The 17,603-nt window shown below is 44.5% G+C and overlaps 1 protein-coding gene across 1 annotated transcript in view; it reads left to right on the top strand.

Moving 5' to 3' along the window:
* ALKBH3 (alkB homolog 3, alpha-ketoglutarate dependent dioxygenase) overlaps positions 1-10,265 on the top strand; it is a 39,344-nt gene extending 29,079 nt beyond the window's left edge. The window contains exons 9-10 of the mRNA XM_084850951.1: positions 6,663-6,761; positions 7,467-10,265. Coding sequence (XP_084707077.1) covers positions 6,663-6,761; positions 7,467-7,559 — 192 coding nt within the window. The 3' untranslated portion in view covers positions 7,560-10,265. The remainder of the gene's footprint in view (positions 1-6,662; positions 6,762-7,466) is intronic.
* Positions 10,266-17,603: the final 7,338 nt, after the last annotated feature.

Below are 17,603 nucleotides of genomic sequence, written 5' to 3'. Positions count from 1 at the left end.
AAATGGTGGTGAAGTACAATTTCTTCGCTGCCCTCGTTGCCATGGAGTAAGCTTTCAAGTGAGGTGTAGCCTGTGTTCAATCGGACTTGTCCATATTTTCCGTCAACGTCACTCCAATCAATGACCCAGTCATTTTATCACCTACATCACCCTGGAGAACCAGGGGGCTCATTTGGCTCCACTCTATGGGAGAGGATGCTCAGGAGCCATCGTGTCAACCACCCGGGTCATTTCTCCATGCCAGAGCTTCGACAGAATCGCCTGTCGCGGTGACAAGAAAATCAGAAAACCATTGGGATCCTTCAGTCTCATGGGGTGGACCATCTTAATTAGCCTCCCACCCCTGCAGAGGCTCCGAGTCACAACAACTCTAAACCCCACGAGTTAGTTCCAAGACAACGGAACTATAGAAAGTTCCTCCACCCCCCAGATCACCATCATCCCACTCTACACAGAAAACTAGATCCCAGGTATATTGTGCTGAATGATTGTGGCCAGATACTAATTGGGATGAACTCATGGTTGCTGTGGAGGCCATGAATTCCTGAGGTGCTCCCAACATAATAACCCTAAGCCTGACTTTCTCTAAAGCACTTTAAGCACCATATGGATGGATGCCTTAGTACAGGGGTAGGGAAGCTTTTTCATTAAGAGGGCTGCATGCCAGTGGTACCTGGAGCCAAAGCTGGATGCACTTGTACATACTTATTCTTGCACATCCTTGTATCAGGATCATGCTTCCTTGCTGAGTGCTGAGAATGGTGTGTCCCTTTCTCAGCCCTTACCATGGAAACCCAGAGCACTGCCAATGGAGGAAGAGAACAACGTCTTCCTCGCTTCTGGGACTGGACTCGGCAGCTGCACCCCTCCTTCTCTGCAGCTTGTCAGTGCCAGGGACATCACGGGAGACAGCTAAGCAGTATGGAAACAGAGCTATGGAGGAGGCAGAGCTGAGTGGGTGGGGCCTGGGAAGTGAGGCCAGTAGGAAAATGCACAGACCAGAGGTTCCCCAAACTTGCCTTGGTACAAATGTGATGAATTTCAGAGAGTGGGCTCCTGTTTCGTAAGAACATTAGAAGAGCCATGCTGAATCAGAGCAAGAGTCCATCTAGTCCAGCATTTTGTTCACACAGTGGCCAACAGGAAGCCCACAAGTGGGACATGAATGCAACAGCACCTCCCACCCATGTTCCCCAGCAACTGCTGTACATAGGCATATTGCCTCTGATACTAGAGGTAGCATATAGGCATTAGGGCTAGTTGTCATTACTGATCTTATCCTCCAGTAATTTGTCTAACCCCCTTTTAAAGCCATCCAAATTGGTGGCCATCGCTATGTCTTGTGATCATGAATTCCATATTTAGCTATGCGTTGTGTGAAGAAGGACTTCCTTTTATCTGTCCTGAATCTCCCACCAATCAACTTCACAGGATGACTCCAGGTTCTAGTATGACGAGAGATAGAGAAAAATGTCCTCCCTATCCACTTTCTCCACACCACGCAAAATTTTGTTTCCTTGATGCTTAATTTTTCAGTTGCTGGATTTTGTCCAGTAAGCTGCTAGTATGCTTCATTTTAAAGCCTTTGCTTATACCTCAAGTTCCGCTTGTGAAAGGCAGCAGCTGTTAGGTTTTTCACAAGGTATGTGATCAATAGCTCAGTGTCAACATCCCATTCTCCTGATATGTGGATCTTATGTCAAACTGCTTATATAGCTGAAGGTCTTTGGTGCAAATACTGATATGGGTATTTATTTTATTTATTGAAAATATTGTTAAACTGTTCTTCACCGTTGCAGTTACCAGGTCAGTGTACAAGAAGTAGAGTTGGCTAATGTGTTACATCTGACCCGAATATACCTTTCCAAAATGCTGTTTTTCTGCCTGCTGTTCCCTGATGGCTGATACACATAGCCACTGTATCTAAATTCTTGGCACTTCTCCTAGCTTCTCTTTCTGTTAACGGCTTACCTGTTGCGTATAATGTAACTGATTCTTGTTTTGGTTCCCTGGATTTGTGGATTTCAGACAAGGTTCTGGCCTGAGGAACCCTGAAACTCCTTGGAAGCTTCAAAGCCAAGATCAGTAATGGCTGCCAAGCTTCCCAGAGAGCCTAAGTAGGCATCACAAGAGACATGGAACCACTGCTGCCACAAAGGTCTCTCTCTCCCTCTTCCTGGTGACATCTAGTTTTATACAGTCAGGGCCAGAAATATTAGAACAAGGATAACTGTTTTGGCATTTGGCCTCTGTACACCAACACATTGAAGTTGAAAAGAAACACACCCAGATGGGAGTAAAGTCAGGACTTTCAGCTGTAATTCAAGGGGTTTGACAAAAGTGGGGCACTAACCATTCAGGAAGGACAGCCAGTGGCATGCACACACACCCATCGTTGGTGGCTCATAAGTAATGGAGCAAACCAACATCATTTCAAACTTAAGGATCGCCTTTAATACCTGGATGAAAATCCCTTGCAGTCAATGACTGCCTGAAGTCTGGAACCCATGGACATGACCAAATGCTGCGTTTCCTCCCTCGAGATGCTTTGCCGCTAGGCCTTTACTGCAGCTGCCTTCAGCTGCTGCTTGTTTGTGGGTCTTTCTGCCTTCAGTCTTGTCTTCAGTAAGTGAAAAGCACGCTCTGTTGGGTGGAGATCAGGTGACTGACTTGGCCATTGAAGAACATCCCACTTCTTTGCCTTCAGAAATTCTTGGGTAGGTTTTGCTGTATGTTTTGGGTCATTATCCATCTGCAATATGCAGCGGCATCCTATCTGTTTGGCAGCATTCGGCTGAATCTGAGCAGAAAGTATAGCCCTATACACTTCAGAATTCATCCTGCTGCTTTTATCAGCAGTCAGGTCATCAATAAACACCAGTGACCCAGTTCCATTGGCAGCCAGACATGCCCATGCCATACTACTGCCTCCACCATGTTTGACAGATGATGTGGTATGCTTTGGATCATGAGCTGTTCCTTCTCCATACTTTTCTCTCCCCATCATTCTGGTACAAGTTAATATTGGTTTCATCAGTCCAAAGAATCTTATTCTAGAACTGGGCAGGCTTATTTAGGTGTTTGCTGGCAAAGACTAATCTGGCCTGTCTGTTCTTGAGCGTTACCAGTGGTTTGCACCTTGTTGTGAAGCCTCTGTATTTACATTCATAAAGCCGTCTCTTGACTGTAGATGTTGACAATGACATGCCTACCTCCTCAAGAGCGTTCTTGACCTGGCTAGATGTTGTGAAAGGGTTCCTCTTCACTATGAGCAGAATTCTGTGGTCATCCACTTTAGTTGTCTTCTGTGGTCTTCCAGGCCTTTTGCTGTTGCTGGGCTTGCCAGTTAATTCCTTCTTTTTCAGGATGTTCCAAACTGTTGTGTTGGCCACTCGCAATGTTTTTGCTATCTCTCTGATGGGTTTATTTTGTTTCCTCAGCCTCATGATGGCCTCCTTCACTCGCATGGACACCTCTTTGGACCTCATGTTGGGAGTTGCAGTGAACAGCTACCAAATGCAAATGTCACACTCAGAACCACCTCCAGGCCTTTTATCTGCTTGATTGGTCATGGGGCACCCAGGAAACAGGCCACACCTGGCCATGCAGCTGCTTGTCAGCCATTCGTTCCATTACTTATGAGCCACCAATGATGGGGGTGTGTGCATGCCACTGGCTGTCCTTCCTGAATGGGTAGTGCCCCACTTTTGTCAAACCCCTTGAATTACAGCTGGAAGTCCTGACTTCGCTCCCATCTGGGTGTGTTTCCTTTCAACTTCAATGTGGTGGTGTACAGAGGCCAACTGCCAAAACAGTTACCCTTGTTCCGATATTTCTGGCCCTGACTGTATAATATGATGTGAAAAAGGGGCATGGAGCAAAGTTGGCTGGGTGTGTCTTATAATGTGTAGTTAGACCCTGAGAGTCAGCTGGCCCACCATTACTGATCTTTCCCTGCAGCATAGGGCTCAGTCTTGTCCAAATATGATTCACTTGTGCTCAGACTTTCCTCCTTCACTCTTCTTTCCTGATGTCTCCTTGAGCAGTTCGGAAACTGTCTTAAGGACACAACCCTATGGGTTGTGCTCCTGTTAGAAGGAAGCCTCTGAACTCAGAGGCTTTTGAGTGTCCAGTGGCCTGCTGGGCTGCTGCCAACAGGGCAGGAGGAGCGGCAGAGGTGATTTTAACCTCCTTGTCCTCCTTTTTTCCCCCTTTATCCTCTAGATGGACCTCTGAGCCTGTCTAGAGGAGGTGCGCTGTCGGGGGCCAGGCTGGGTCTGGAGATGTTATAGGACTTTTCCTATCCTGGCCTCTCCCCTCCCCTCCTCGTCCACCAGAATGCTCCATTTTTTACTTCTAGGATGTCCTTCAAGGCTGCTTTTGTTGCGAGGGGGCAGGGTGAGGGATTGGATTTAGGAGTCCCTCTGCTGAAGTTGTAGCAGTGTCTGTGGCTTTGGGAGAGGGGGTTTGAAAAATCCTATGGTCCCTGGATCGCTCTCCCGGGACCACAGGATTGCCCCCCAAAACTTGTAAAGACCAAAGTTACATGTACCCAGTCTCTTGTTCTTCAAATGTCTAATGAACCTGTACATTTGCCGCTCAGTTCTTGAAATGGAACCCGTCATCTCAAGCCAATATATTGTCAAAGCAGTTTTGAGTTTCAGCTGTTTGACAGACAAGCTGTGAATGAGGTTTCAGTTTTAATGTAAGCACTGCATCAAATCCTTGTTCTGGAAAGGTGTGAAACTAGAGGAGGATCCTAATGATGTAGGAGGGTGGGGATTCATTGAGAAACACGTTGCTTGAGGTTCCGCAATTGTAATTATTTAGCCCTACGTTTCTGTAACCTGTGTAGTAAAATTCTTGGCTCTGCCTCAGCTCTTGGAATTAATTTATCCATTACATTCTGCTGCTTTATTATGTCTGTTTTCATTGTTTTAGGGCCATATGGGGCTGCTTTAGGCAGTCAGAACCACTAGTCTTGAGCAGATGTCTTTCCTTGAAAGCCTTTCAGTCTGTGTTTCTTGTATCAGGAAATGGAGCCTAGGTTATAGAGGCCGTAGCTCAGTGGTAGAGCACATGCTTTGCACACAGGATGCCTGAGTTTTGCTCCATGGCATCTCAAGTTAAAGGATCACTGGTAGCAAGGTTAGAACAGACATCTGCCTGAAGCCTTGGAAGGCTGCTGCCAGAGTGGTTGATACTGGGCTCGGCGCGTTAATTGACTGACTTGGTTTAAGGTAGTGCCTGTATGCTTACTTTGTGGATTGTGTGAGACACTGTCCTGCTAATCTACAATCAGAGCAATGAAAACATAGCTATAATTATTTCATTTCTGTACCACCCAATAGCCAAAGCTCTCGGTGGGTTCAGAAAAGTTACAGGCCACAAATGCAAGATAATAAAACGTAGTGTGAAATTTTGTGTAGCATTTGCAGGAGACTGGAGGGGCTGGTGTAGGAAGGAAGGGGTGGTGAAGTTGATCCGGCATAAATCCTGATCCACCCCAATGCGTGCCTCAACATTTTTCCTCAAGTGGTTTAGATAAAATACTTATGGTGTACTGAGAAAAAATTAACATGGGTTACTTTTTTTAGCTTTATTTACTAAATACAAGTAAAATGAACTTGCTAAACTAGATCACTCTGTAGAGCAGAGACATTTTGGTCTACAACTCCTATCCTCTCTCACCATTGACTTTGCTGCCTAGGTCTAATGGGAGTTGTAGGCCAAAACATCTGGAGGGCCAGAACTTGCTGACCCTAGCTCTAGGGCATTTTCTGATGCAAATTGCCCGAATTTGTATGGGAAAATTTTCCAGAAAGCTCACATCACTAGCTTGTCCCCATCCTGATTTAGTTACAGTACCACAACATTCTATTGATGCGTAAAGGTTGAACAGCCTGTCTGCTCTGTTCTTAATCATGGGAGATTTGTACTATTTGCACTATAGTACTAATGCTTCAAAGAGATCTTTTAAATAAAGGCTAACAACTTGGCATGGTATTTTTGTGCACAAAAGAATTTGCCAAACTTTCCTTCCTTTTGAAAAGGACTAGATGCTGTTAACTGGTATAGCAGCTAAATGTACCACCTTGAAAACAATACTTTGAAAAAACGACAAATTATGACCTAAGCATGGGGAGTGGGTGCCCATCATTTGGTACAGCACTATCTCATCAATAGCAGTGTCATGAAGCTATTCCACCAAGGAACTGCAGAACCTGCTAGCTGGAGAAAGACTCATTCCCCCAGAAACAAAACACATGACAAGGATAGTGCATTTTCCAAGTAACAGCAGTGCTGCTTGGAGAGATGAGTCATCCTCTCTACCCAGAGCAAGAGTTCCTAGAGATTCAATGCTGGGTAGTGGTGTTGGACTTGGGGATTTTAACCTAGATCACCCATTCAGTCATGAAGCTTACTAGGTCACGTTGAACCCATTGCCATCTCTTGGTCTAATCTACCTCACAGGATTGTTGTGTTGATAAAATCGGAAAGGGGAGGACTATGTACAATGTCTTAAGCTCTTTGGAGGAAAGGTGAGATATAAATATAATAAATTAAAATAATTTCTTGTGCTACAAAATGGTTGGTCTGGAAATGCCTTTTATATAATAGAGCTACTGATTATATACCGGCTACTTCATGTTTCTTTTCAGGAAGAGAACAGTGATTATACTTACATGCAAAGAGTGCATATACCACTAGATCATGGGACTTTGCTAATGATGGAAGGAGCTACTCAAGAAGATTGGCAGGTGAGACTATCTAAGCATAGATGGTACAAATGGTGTACCCTTCCCCTAAACCCTGACAGTGGTATGCTGTCCCCTCTTCTGGATTTCTACAAGGCTTACCCACTGGATAACCTAAGATTGTAAAAGTTAATGAATAGTTAAAACATCCTTAAGGTGCAATCTCATGCATGTTTAGACAGAAAAAAGTCCACAACTCCCAGCATTCTCCAGCCAGTTACGCTTGCTGGGGAATGCTGGGAGTTGTAGGACTTCTTTCTGTCTAAACATGCATAGGATTGTTCCCTTAGGTGGCGAGGCTGGGGACTTTCTTCCTGTTGGACTGGAGTGCTTATCCATGGCTCACAAAGTACAAAGGTCTTGTTCTAGCATCCTTTCTGATAAGCCAGTAACAATGGGGTAGGAATCCTGTACCACTTCAGGGAACCAGCACTGTGTGGTGATCTGGAATAGGCAAAGAATGAAGTGTCTGAATAAAAACTGGAGAAGTAACTTTCAGAAAACAGAGCAAAAGGAAAGGTGGGAGTTGATCTTTTGTATCTTTAAAAAGGAAGATGTGAAGAAATCTCAGCCTTTTGGCCTACATATGAATTATGGACATTGTAAGATACTCCTCCCAAAACGCAGGCAAGGATATTGATATTTCTGTATTCTTTCAGGCATGTTTTGTATATATAGCACATGGACTCTGTTTTCGTTCTGTTTCAGCATCGTGTACCCAAGGAGTATCATTCCAGAGAACCACGCGTAAATCTGACGTTTAGGACAATGTATCCAAGCCCTGAGGCAAAGCACACATGACTGAAAGAAACTTTAGTGCTGTACCTTTGCTGCCAACCCCAGAGGCTAATGCTGGTTTGTGTGAGACCAGCCTAATTGGGTTTGGTGTTTTGCTGCCAGCATCTAAGGGAGGAGAGAAGGGAGTCGACTGTAAAGAGAGCCTATAACTGTTGCAAGCGCTAATGTGTAATGCTGGGTGGTGAAACTATTTTGTTTGTAGAAAACTATTTTCCCTGTTAGAGCATTAATTTCAGTATGAATGTTTTGAATCAAAGATCTGAGAATTTGCTAATCTGTGAATGCCACCTTTAACTAGTTTTTCCCAGGAGAGCTCAGAAGAGGATTTTCCTGGCAGAGAAGAGGGGAGTGCATTCTTCTTTCTTTTTTCTTTTGTGTACTGTGCTACATAATTGCATTTGTCTTAGATATATAAATAAGAATCTTCTCAGTTAACTGCAGGGGCAATAATCAGAGTACCGCTTGGAGCACTGCAGTAGTGCATGCATAAGGCCCACCTCAGCTTAGAATTCTGAAAACCCAAAGTGCAGATGAAAGGAGGGAGAAATTTTAATCGTAGGAAGAAGTGACTTTCCCAAAGACACGCAATAAACAAGAAACAGATTTCAGTTTCCCTATCTTCAGAGCCCCATGCTGTACTCGTTATCTCAACGTTATTAATTAGTACATTCTTGAACAGCTCCTGCAATGCTGGGGAAATTATCTCAAATTTATTGTTGTGGGGAGAAAGTCTTAAAGCGAGTAGCCATAACCCTGTGGCCTGTATAGTGCAAATAGGGTCCTTTCCTATCCTTCCCAGTAGGGGATCTTGTAGGGAGGGGAGATGCATAAATGAAGCTGCCTTCAGTAAGTCAGACCAGTGGCTCACCAAGTGCACTAACTGGCAGTGGCTTCCCAAGATCTCAAAAAGTGGCTTCTCCCAGCCCTGCTAACAGAGATCCTTTAGCTGAAAGTGCCCCGAAATTGAACCTGGGCCTTTCAGCATGCAAAGCATGTGCTCTACTATTTTGAGGTGTAGTGTGCTTCTCCACCCTAAAATGGGTGTGGGGGTATTAACATGGCCACAATTACCACTACTGAACTACTGCAACACACCAGTGATTTTAATAGTCCTGATCGTGCACACTGAGTGCTTAGAACTCTGGCATATCCCTCTCCTTGTCAAGATCGCACAGGGAAGAACGGTGCACTCCTGTACAGTCAGGCAATTCACATTAAGAAGAGTCCCCCAGCCTCGCCTAGGAGAGTCCAGCAGGTCACTCTTCCTCAAGCCCCCATGTGTTTCTGTTCCTGAGACAAGTACCCTGGAGAAGACTCAGCTGCTGGATACTCCTAGGTGAGGCTGGTCAGGGCTGTCACTTGACCTGAATTGCGTTGGAATACAACTAGCACAATAGTGACTGAAATACACTGCCCGATGGTGGTTTAGTGGCTGAACCAGGGATTATGCTAGTTATTTATGGGCATGGTTATCTCTGTGGGTGCAGGATAATGGCCATAAAGGTCAGTACTCCAAAGAGACATAATTGGCAGTTGGCCAAATTTGGGAGTGTTCTATCATGCACAGTCTACCTCTAGTACCAGGGCCTTGTTTCACTACCAGTGCAGGCATCAACTGGAGCCACCAAATGCTTCACTAACTGTCTTGTGGAGCAAGTGTTAGCTGTCATATCCATCAGATATGCAATTCACATGGCTAAATACTGTCTACAGTGACAATGAATCGGACATACTATTATACTAGGTTCTGTAAACATGTCAGCTATGTGGGCCGACTAAATGATGAACTACCCTGGTCATTCGCACAACTTTTCAGTGTAGGAATGGCTAGCTGTAACTTCCACACGATGAGCCAAATGCAACAGGATATTTGTCATGTGGTTTGGTTCTGCGTGGCAATTAAAAAAAAACACACTAGTTGGTGTGTGGCTCCCCAAGCTAGACTGGGACCACAGTGTAGGTGGAGGGGGGCTTTAGTCCTTTCCCCCAGCTTCAGTCCTGCAAAAGAGGAGGCGTTGGGAGGGCAATTCCAAAGGAGACTGTGGTGGGGGCAAAGGATTAAAGCCCCATGGTCCTAATCTTGATCAGCATGTGTGCTGTGCTAGCTATTTGTTAAAAATTGACCACATAAGGCCATGCAGATGTCATGTAAAGTTTGGCCTGAAGTTCATTTCTGTACTATTAGCTCATTATAGTTCCTTGTAGATTTACTCTAGGTCCCATCATTCATGTATAAATGCAGCAATGCAGTAGCAGCTTCCCATGCTGCTGTGGGAATATTTGGGAGTCTGGATTCACATAGTTCTGGGCTTTCATTCACACAGGTCTTTTCCAAACAATTGTTGATCTATCTTTTACTGACAGTAAGTAGTGATTGAGCGGAGGGTGAGGGTGGGGGTGGGGGTACAGTTTTCTCTATGCTCCAAGTAGCAGTTGATACGGCTTGGTTCCCATGCTTTCGCTCAGTGCCTGGAATTAGCTTTGAGGTATGTCCTGTTGCTAGACAGGTAAGCTGGGGTGATGTGTGCAAGCAGATGTAGTGGTGTTCATGCTAAAATCTCTCATATCCATGTACACTGGTCTACAAATTCTTTCTTGCAGCAATGGGATTCATGTTGCTGCACAGTCTCTACCCTGCCAAAAGGTGATTGGCATGGAATAGGGAGTCCTAGAAGGGATGATCAAATTAAAAATGATTGCAAAACACTGCTACGGCCCCTGTGTTGTGTTTTTCCTTAGGTGAGTCTGGGACTACAGACAAGAAAGCTCTGACAGGTCCTGACAAGAATACTTGTCCTAAATTTAGGGCAGAACTAGTTGACCCTATTACAGGACTGCATCAATAGGTTTGATTAATCAGGGAGATGATGTCCAAGACTAGAAGAAAATCCCATGTGCATTGAAAATGGAATACATATGATCTCTCCATGGTTATAAATATACTTGTCATTCACTGAAAGCAGATGAGAAACTCTGCATGAACTCAGCCAATGCAAGTCAGTTTTCAGAAAATATTTATTGGCATCTTTTCAGCCCATCTCTGTTGCATTGTGGATGGAAATTGCTCCCTGTTGAGTGACTAATCCTCTGCTACGTGCAAGTTTTCACTTTGAGCTATGACTATAAAGGATATGTGCTCAGGCCACTGAAAGCTCAACACAACTGGGTAGAATTTATTTCCACATGTTGTAAAAGTAATAAATTACTAGGTTGATGTCCGTCTGGAGGGTTCAATGCAGCTTTCAAAAATTATTCTAGAATTGTAAGGGTTAACATTAATGGGAAAGGACTGATGAGAAAATGGGAAAAATCTGTACATCTTTGATCTTCAACTGGCATGTCATGATCCACAGCTGGCTCATGCTCCAACCTAAAGTGGGTTGGCAAAACAGCATAAGTGTAATTTTGTGTGCTTGTTTTAAAATGGAGGAGAGGAGAAAGAGGGGCACATGGGAAAATTTAGTGCATCTCACCTTGCAGGGTGAAATTTAAGATGGTTCCTGAATTGGAAAAGCTTGAAAATCACCACTGTGTAACCTTCCCTCCTCTCATCATTGCCACCATTCCCAGTAGCTTCAATGGAAATTTTGGTTTCTTCTGAAGTGTGTAGTAGAACTGCTTTCTGTATCAATACCTTTCATTGGGTAAAAAAAAAGTCTTTATTTAAATACTTTCTCCTTTGGCCCGAGGCACTGTGTAAAAGTATGCAATTGGCACAGGATTATATTTTGTTTAATTAAAAGTGTAACAAAACAAGGCAAACTCCAAGAATTTATTTCAAATGAAGTTTGCAGTAGTTTCTGTAGCAAGTCCCTTAAACAGGAATTTATTGAAAAGTATGCAGAATCCTTCCATAAATCAAAGTTACTTAAAACTGCTGGATGAGATGTGTATGCTAACATTTGGTCAGATTGGGCCAGGTAGAACTTTCCAAGTACAGAAAAGCAAGCTTGTTTCTCCAAAGTTCTTTTTAGGAATGCATCTGTCAAGAACTCTGTGACCGGTTTAGCTTAAATGTAAGGGAGTGTGGTAAACAACACTCTAAAGCTCTAAAAACCCATCTCTCACAAATTGTCCATGGCCTCAAATGCCAAATACACCATCTTGTTAAAAGACAGTCTTCTATCTGTTCAGAGCTTATAGGTACTGTCTGTTTAGGCCTTCAGGCAGAAAAGAGGAGGTGCCACTCACCTGTAGTTTTGTCCAACTGTAGAGTTGGATGTGCTTTGTATGGCCCACTCACTCTCAGCATAGTGATCCTGTAAATGCCCTGGTTTGTTGTATGGTTGAACATGGATCAGTAAAATTACTGAACTGGTTTGCACAACACAACAGCCCACCAGGGGTTAATTTACCCACACAGGCTGTTGTGTTGTGCCAGGCGCCATTTTTGCATGGTGCACGGCTTGCCAGGTTGCACAAGCCCAGGTGGCAGGGGGTTGTTTGAGGGCTAGACAGCCCTCAAATAAACCATGGCTTGTTTGAGGATTGCACAACCCTTGAGTAACCCTAAAACAACCCGTTGCCTGGGTTCACGTGATACAGCAAGCCAGGTGCCTGTAAGCACCATGCAAAAATGGCACCTATTAAAGCCTGGCACGACACATCAGCTCCCATGGGTAAATTAACCCACGGTGGGCTGTTGTGTCATACAAACAGGTCCACTGTGCAGCTTTCAGGAACTGATCGTGCCATTCCCATGTGCTAGGGCTAGCAATAGTAACAGAAAACTGGCAAGAAGAGGGGCGTGGGTTGATGGGTTGTTTGGAAGTAGTTGACCCAACATTACTAGTTCTCCACCTCCCCTGCTGCTCCCACCTTCCCAATAGTGCTGCTTTTTAAGCATTTATATTCTGAGATGTTTCCACTTGAAATCATTCATGCATTTCTATCAAACTGCCAGGTTGACATCATTCCATCAACTTCTGTTATCCTCTTTTAGAGAACAGCCTGAGTGATCAATTCGGCCAAGTTACCTGATTCCTAGTGCAAATGCCCAGTGCCTTAGATGACTAACGACAGAAAAGTGGTTAAGAAGCCATAGAACTAATTGAATTGCATACTGCGTGGTCCAGAGCAACATATTTTTCATTAAGGGGTGGTATATGAAGGATGATGGCAGTTGCTTGTGCAGCCCAAAATATCTCATGAAGTACTGGCACCATTTATTTAAACACATTTATCACCACGTTTGCCTTTTCTGTTCAAGTATTTTCTACTTTGAAATAGATGCTGGTTTATTGGTGTGTATGTTCTACTTTTAAATGTCCTGTTTCCATAGCAACACATTTCATTTACTTGAACTGTGGACCATTGGTACACCCTCTTAAGACCAAATGTCTCCAGTGGACTTCTGCATCTCACAGGTTTATTCATCTGAGCTTTGGTCCAGCTTCACCACTCAGGCTTCACCTTTTCACTTTGGAGATAGCTAACACTTCGGAGGCCAAACTACAGATTTCAGGGGAGATAATTGGATCTCCTGAAGTGTTTTTACTGCACAGGAGCTCCCCCCACCCCAATTGCATTACAGAAGGTATTCTTGGAGAGGGGATGTTTAACCCTTTTGTGCCATTTTTTTTAACCCCCCTCAAGATGCTGTTTGCCCCAGGGAAATACACATGTGATTCACCTTCTGATACAGTAGTGCCTCCAAACATACCTCATTACTTTCTGTCATAAAATGGAATTACTGTTGTTTACTACCATGAGGAAAAGTTCTTCAGCATCAAGGGTGGGGAATCTCAGCCCGAGGATGAATTCAATTCTGGAAAAGCTCGGGGGGGGTGTGTGTGCGCGTGTGTGCATTCAGTGGTGGGTGGGGCCAAAGGGGAAAAGGACAGGGCCAAAATGCAAGCAGGGGTTAGCTTGAAAGTTCTGTCGGAGAGACATTTCAGCCTTTTAGAATGAACCAAAAAAGCTGGAAAACCACCAAATGATTGGCAGTCAGAGGAAAGGGGGGGTGGCCATCTGTGGACCCCAGAAGGGCTGGATTTGGCCCCCTGGTTTGAGGTTGCACACCTCTATATGCTATGCTTGGAGACAGCGTTGTACTGAGGGTAAAATGTATTTTCCTGTCTTGACGCTAGGTGGCCCATTCTCCACTGACATGGATGAGCACAGCGCCTATGTGCAGAGCACCCCCACCCCTGAGGTCTTTGTAGAATACACACTTCCCATACATCCTGCCCATCATAATGATGGACATTTGGGTAGTTAATAGTGTACAGAATTATGACGCTTTCTCCATCACTATATTGCCACATCAGGAAATGCACAACATGCAGGAATAGAGAAAGGCATGGAAACTGTAAAAAAAAAAAAAAAAAAGGCAACCCTATAGGCTGAGCTTGCTAACAGAGGTTATGTTTTGTGTACCTGATCTTGTTGAGGATACTGAATGTCACACTCTGAGAACTTGGAGCTTGTATGAACTAGCGTTGAACCTAGGAGATGCATAGCTGAGTGGTCTTTATCAAGTTAGTCTCTCAGCTTCAGTTTTATGGCTTGTTGCTGAGGAGGGAATGGGTTAATGTGAAATACAATTCATAGGAGTGGTGTTTGATAACAAAACCCTATCCTAGGAAGTCAAGTCTCCAGTTACACAACTTTATTCTTATGGTGCTTTTCTCAGTGTAGACTAATAAGGATTGAAACTATAGTTTGCAAATGTTTGCAGGGGATTATCTTGTGCTTTCTGGGGACGGAAGTGGTGGGCAGAGCTAGGCTGCCAGCATTACATAACTGGAGTGTACTATACCCACCTACGTAAGTAAGTAGATGGGGGGGAGGGGATAGCACCTGCAAGTAGGAAAGCATTTGATGGGTTGTGTACATGATCAACTTCAGCAAGGCCTGCATTTACCCAACACCGATGAAGTCAAGCTGTTGTGTTTGAAAGCTGGAGACAGGCTGACATGGTAGTGGAGAATTGTCCAAGATAATAAACTGAAGGGCACAAGGCAAATATTTTGTTGTATGCAGGGGCAAGCTGTCTGAGCTGTCAGGGTAGTTTGTGTTCTGCAAGTGCAGGCTGAAAGGACTGAGGGCCGATTATATCTGTATCCTTTAATTTTTTTCTCAGCCATTTGCACTCGAAGCTGAGCACAAGTTGCTCTGTCCCCTGCTGTCATATATCCAGCCAGCTCCTGGCTCTGCTAGCACAGGGGAGGGGTGGGCTGATCAGATTAAATGTCTGCTGCTCTTTTTACAAGAATCGCTTTCCAGCTGGGAGTACAAAGGGCTTTCTCAGTCTGGTATGTATGGGTTTTCCCCCCCATTTGCCAGCATTACCTTTGCACTGAACCTTTCTTTGAGGAAATGCTTGGCTTTGGGGGCATTTTAAGAGTATTTCAAAGGATGGAGCTCAGCTTGTAGGTGTTGGAAGAATCTCTGTGTTACTGCTTCACACACCTGTACCCTCATGATTATTCTTTTTCTGTTCATATTCTCCTAATGGCATTTAAGTAAAAACTCATTATATCAGAGCTGATCCTAAATTAGTAGCATAGTGTTGGAAGATGAAGCATATTTCAAATTAATTTAAAATAGGTAATTTATTACTCCTTTGTGAAGGAGCAGAGATGTCTTCAGTTGTTTAGGGTTTTTTTATTTAGTTGGTTTTAGGATATTATGGGGTTAATTCTTTTTAGGTGTGCTAGTTTCAGCCAAAAGGTTAAAAGTTTAGAGGTCAAAAGTTTAGCTGGAATGTAGAACTCAGAAGGTTTTGCTCAGGAAGCCAGGAGATTGAGGTTCAACACAAGGTTAGAGGAAGAGAGATAAAAGTTTTAAACTCTGGAAATTTAAAACTGGAAAGTCTTCAGAAATGAACAAGAAACTACCCTCCTGATCGGTTGGAGTTGGAGAGGGAAAAACATCAAGAGATAAAAGCCAAGGCAGAGAGGGAAGGAAGGAAGTCCAAAGTCCTAGAGGAAAGAGTCAGAGCTGCTGAAACTGGAGAACTGATTGAGAGAGCTGAACTAGTGACAGGAAGATATTACTGGATAAAATAGAGACATAGTCTAGGGAGATTAGGTAGATGTATTTATCCCTGGTAGTTTTATTACCCTATAGTTCATAGTTTTGTGTGTTTGTATCCATACAGATTTTAACATTTTTTGTGTTAGCATTTGTCTTCATCGAAATTTAAGCTCTGAAACTTGGTAGTCTCTTTTTCCTGTTGTTGGGTTACCCCACAGCTAATAGCTAACCCGCACACTACTTGAAGTAGATACCTGAGACCCAGAGAGTTTTAAGGCTGGTTTGGTGAAGGCTGCCGGATTTTTTTTTAAAAAAAATTCTGCCTGGTGGTAGTGGAACAAGCCACAGGAAGGGAAGGGTACAAACAAGAGGGGGCTATTTTGCCATTTTCCCTTCCACTCAGAACAGGATGTTCCTGGTCCATGACACCCTTTTAACTTTTATTTTTTATTGTGATTTGTGCTATCCATAGAAGAAAACAAATATAGTAACAAAGGCTTATATTTTTACTTGTGTGTATTTTCTGCTGTGGGTACAATCTTTTCCTGTTTGTTGTTTATTATTTAGACACATATATCATACTCTTCTATGACAAAGTCCAACACAGGGCAGCTTTCAATAAAAATATAAATCGCAAGGAAGTTAACAAGCCCAACAATACAACTGCAATAAAACCACATCATAAAATGTCATAAAAACAATAGTAGCAGCACCTGAGTAAAAACCTACCAAAAGCCTTAAAATAGTCTTAGACAGCAATCCTATGGCCACTAGACAGTGTCTAGAGGGCCATAGGATTTCTCAGTTCCTGGAAACTGAGGTCAGAGCCAGTGCTCCAACTGTGGTTGGCAAGAACCACACTCATTGTAGGAGGCGCAGTTCTCTCCAGTGTCCATCCTCAGAAACAGAGCAGACGAATAAAGGGCATTCTTCAGGGAGGGCAGGAGACTGCAGATGCCACTTACGCAGCTTCCTGTGTGGCGCACAGCTTCCCTCCCGCTCCAACATGCCATGGCTAGACAGCCAAAATAGGCCATCTAGCCACAAAAGCGGAGTGTGGAGAGGACCCCCTCCGTGATCCACCTGCCATGCACAGGATAGTCAGCTGCCTCCAATTTTGGAGGTGGCCAACTATCACAATAGGATTGCATCCTCTCAACTTCCATGCCGAGGCCGCTGTATCCGGGGCGGCTCAGGACTTCATGGCCACCATGACAACCATGGGGCTGTCCCAACATGTCATTGGCCCAACGCATACAAAAGGACACATGCTTGATCTGGTTTTCTCGACTGGGCAGGAGGATGGTGATCTGAAAGTGGAGGAATTAACATCTGTCCCTTTGTCATGGTCAGATCGCTTCCTGCTGAGGTTTAGACTCCTGGCAGCCTTTCCCCTCTGCAAGGGTGGGGGACCTATTAAAATGGTCCGCCCCCGGAGATTAATGGATTCCGGTGGATTCCAGAGGGCTCTGGGGGATTTTCCTGCTGGTATGGCTGGTGCTCCTGTCGAAGCCCAGGTCGCTCTGTGGAATGCAGAGATGACTCGGGCGGTTGACACGATCGCGCCCAAGCGCCCTCTCCCTCTGAGCAGAGCCCGGCCAGCTCCTTGGTATACACCTGAGCTGAGAGCAATGAAGCAAGAGGGGAGACGGCTAGAACGCAGGTGGAGGAAAACTTGTGCTGAGTCTGACCGAACACAGGTAAGAGCCCACTATCGAGGCTACTCTGTGGCGGTGAGGGTGGCAAAGAGACAGTTCTTTTCCACCAGCATTGCATCTTCTCAGTGTCATCCAGCGGAGCTTTTCCGAGTGGTTCGCGGCCTGTTACATTCTGGACCAGGGAGAGAGACGGTGGAACCCTCGGTAGCACGCTGTGACAAGTTTGCACGGCACTTTGAGGATAAAGTCGGTCAGATTCCTCATGAATTGGACACCAAGATTAATGCGGTTCCATTGGTAGAGGCGTTCAGAGCACCGTCTGGTCCAATTTTATTGGATGAGTTTCAGTTACTGAGGCCTGAGGATGCGGACAAGGTGCTTGGCCAAGTCCGATCGACCACTTGTGTGC

The sequence above is a fragment of the Heloderma suspectum genome, chromosome 1 (genome assembly GCF_057233095.1).
Source record: "Heloderma suspectum isolate Gila_16-S chromosome 1, 16-S_ref, whole genome shotgun sequence".
In the NCBI taxonomy this organism is placed as follows: Eukaryota; Metazoa; Chordata; class Lepidosauria; order Squamata; family Helodermatidae; genus Heloderma; species Heloderma suspectum.
The sequence above is the reverse complement of the archived record's forward strand: the minus strand, read 5'-3'. Positions and strand labels throughout refer to the sequence as shown.